The following is a 2,858-nucleotide window of genomic DNA, read 5'->3' as shown; positions in this document are numbered from 1 at the left end:
TTAAAGTCCAGATACGTATACCGTCATGGCGACTCATCTCTGATTCCAGCAAACAGAAGAAAGGAAACAGTGGGGACGCACGTTCTAACCTAACCTAACCTATTCTAATAAATTACCATAATTATTACCAATCAAATTATTAGAATAGGTTAGGTTAGGTTAGAACGTGCGTCCCCACTGTTTGCCAGAATCAGAGATGAGCCACCATGACAGTCCACATAACTGGACTTTAACCAATTAATTAAATACAAGTCGACCCCCCTATAACACTGTTGATAATTCCATTTTATATGAATTCCATGTTATAGGAGTCATTTAGATTTTACAAATACGTGAGACGTTCACAGCCCGGCACACGTATTTGTAAAATCTAAGTGATTCATACAACACGGAATTCATATAAAACGGAATTATCAAACAGTGTTATAGGGGGTTGACTGTGTAGTAAAGACAGAGTTAATAATTGTATAACTTACATATGAGGCATGTAAATGCCAATCCAGCTAGAACAGCCTGTACAAACCAACCAAAGGAATTAGTTAATGAACCATGACTACAGTGTGAAGTTAATGTCAATTCAGATTGAACATTGAAAATCTCATGAACATGATTATTCAAGGAACTTCTACTGGGTGAATCTACAGAACTGTTGACTGTAGAGTAAACATATAAAACACCCATTTTTCTTTTATCGTTATTAAATGCATTGAAGTCACCGATTTAAAAAATGTAAACATCACATCCGTCAAGAACTGGAAGGCATCGATATATGGGTCAACTTTCTAAACTATTAGGCATTAGTGTTGCCAGATGAAACTTCTGTGCAACATGTGTATCACGTGACGCTTGCCATTATTTTAAGATCTATGTCTATGACAAATTCTAAATTTAAAATTGATTTGAAATCTATTTCAAAATACATTTTATTACTATTTTAAATTTATTAATAATAATAAATATATATTTAAACGTAATTATAACAAAGAATATTAACTATGGAATATATGGATGGCCGTGAGGTGAAAGTGGCAGCTTACCGCTACGGGGGACCCGAAAAATCTTTAAGAAATTTTCGGGGGTGGTCAGTTTCTCGTCACACGGCCGCACCGTTATGAACCTGGCCTAACCTGTTAAAAAGAGGCCCTCTTAGTTTCATTGAAAAAATGTGGATAGTGTAAAATATAATTAAAATATTGGAAAAGAAAGTGGAAGTCTGTTCCGCCATTTGCCTGGTAGTTCTTTACGTAAAAGAGTAATTTTTTTTAACTCTTTCCGCTCTTGTGGGCACAAAAAGAGCCTTTTTAGTAAGCCAATTACTCGTTCGGCCAGGCCTAAATAGGAAAACCTGGTGGTGAGGGACGGGATTCTATATATTATCCAGGACAGATCACCGCCGAAAAATTCATAGAGTTTTTCGGTACGTCCCATTCAATCCCTATTCCGCAGAGCGGTAGGCCTCCATCTTAACCTCTTGCCTCTTTTTTTAAAATTATTTTATTTACACTAATAATAGAATATATATACATTCTTCCAACCAATTGAAAGTAACACACAATATGAAATTTTTGGTTGTTAAAAAGCGTAGATCTTCTTATCGGCTCGTACTTTGACTTGGTTATACAATGATGTTGGCTATTTTCGCTTTACCCAGTAGAGTTTGATTTTGGTTATTTCATTTGTATGAGACTTTTCTTACTTTATCGATGAATGTGTCCCATTGGAATTTTATTTATTTATTTTTTCTAACTTGCATTCCAAGAATTTTGAGGCTCTCTCTTGCCCAAGTGAAGTTGCAATAATTATTTGGGAAGCTATTCCAGGCTCTCATCCATAATAACAGTTGAAAATGAACAGTTATACTTTTTGGTAGATGAAACCACCAAGTATAACTGAGTATGAGCAACAAAATATGGTTACTGCCGTTTTAGTTGGAGCTCTTCGTGAAGACAAATACAAGGCGCCTAAACTGTTAAATATGGAAATACTTGAAAAAGTAAACAATGTTACAATAACTCAACTGGTGCTTAGTAAAGTCACCTTACAGACGAAAATTACGGAAAGATTCAACTGGACTCCCTCTTCCTCCTGAGCCAGTTGTCACACGCTGGGAAACCTGGTTGAAATTCTGTTTTTACATTGGAGAATAAATGGACCATTGATGAAGAACTTTCAATCGCATACTTGAGAAGATAAGATCATGGCTATAGAGAGTGCTGTGTCTCTTTTACAAGATGCATCAGTTTGCCGAGAACTAACGGTCTTTAGATCTGTGGTATTTCTAAGGATCAGCATTACGCAACTGGAGAAGCAAGGACTTCAACTGCATGAGTGTATTTCTATCATTGAAAAATGTCGGAGCAACCTGCAATCTAATCCAGTGCAAAAAGTACGAGATACAGTGGAAAACTGAACGTTGTTTTAGAAAAAAACCCTTCATTCAAAGAAATATTCATAATTAATGAAGTATTGCAAGAGTCTGAATCAACAATAGATGATGCAGAAAAGCTGACTGAGTTTTCTCCATTGAATTATTCCATGATGCGGTTTGCTCCTGTGACATCAGTTGAGGTAGAGAGACTTTTCTGGATTATGAGAAGTTTGCTAGAGAATAAGCCAAATATAAAGCAACTGTACCAGTGTTTTGCAATTACAATAAATCCGAGCACTGATCTCTTTAACGCCCGTTTAATTTTTGAAAATGCACTGAAAAAACCCATTTTTCAAAATTATTATTTATATTCAAGTCCCAGTGAATGCATATTCCAAGCAGAAAAGATTAGAACACAATACAGTAGACCCCTCAATAGCGCTTAGATACGTTCCACGTTAATCGAATTTTACTTTGTAGGAATCATTAA

At 35.7% G+C, this 2,858-nt stretch overlaps 1 protein-coding gene across 1 annotated transcript in view; it reads right to left on the bottom strand.

The window, feature by feature from the left end:
* The window catches only part of LOC111623486 (store-operated calcium entry regulator STIMATE-like), a 19,397-nt gene extending 18,602 nt beyond the window's left edge, over positions 1 to 795 (bottom strand). The window contains exon 1 of the mRNA XM_023366082.1: positions 477 to 795. Within this exon, the coding sequence (XP_023221850.1) occupies positions 477 to 681 (205 nt within the window). The 5' untranslated portion in view covers positions 682 to 795. The remainder of the gene's footprint in view (positions 1 to 476) is intronic.
* Positions 796 to 2,858: the final 2,063 nt, after the last annotated feature.

The sequence above is a fragment of the Centruroides sculpturatus genome, unplaced genomic scaffold (genome assembly GCF_000671375.1).
Source record: "Centruroides sculpturatus isolate CEXI.00-Female unplaced genomic scaffold, Cexi_2.0 scaffold84, whole genome shotgun sequence".
In the NCBI taxonomy this organism is placed as follows: Eukaryota; Metazoa; Arthropoda; class Arachnida; order Scorpiones; family Buthidae; genus Centruroides; species Centruroides sculpturatus.
Note: the sequence above shows the minus strand (reverse complement) of the source record. Positions and strands in the feature narration are given on the sequence as shown.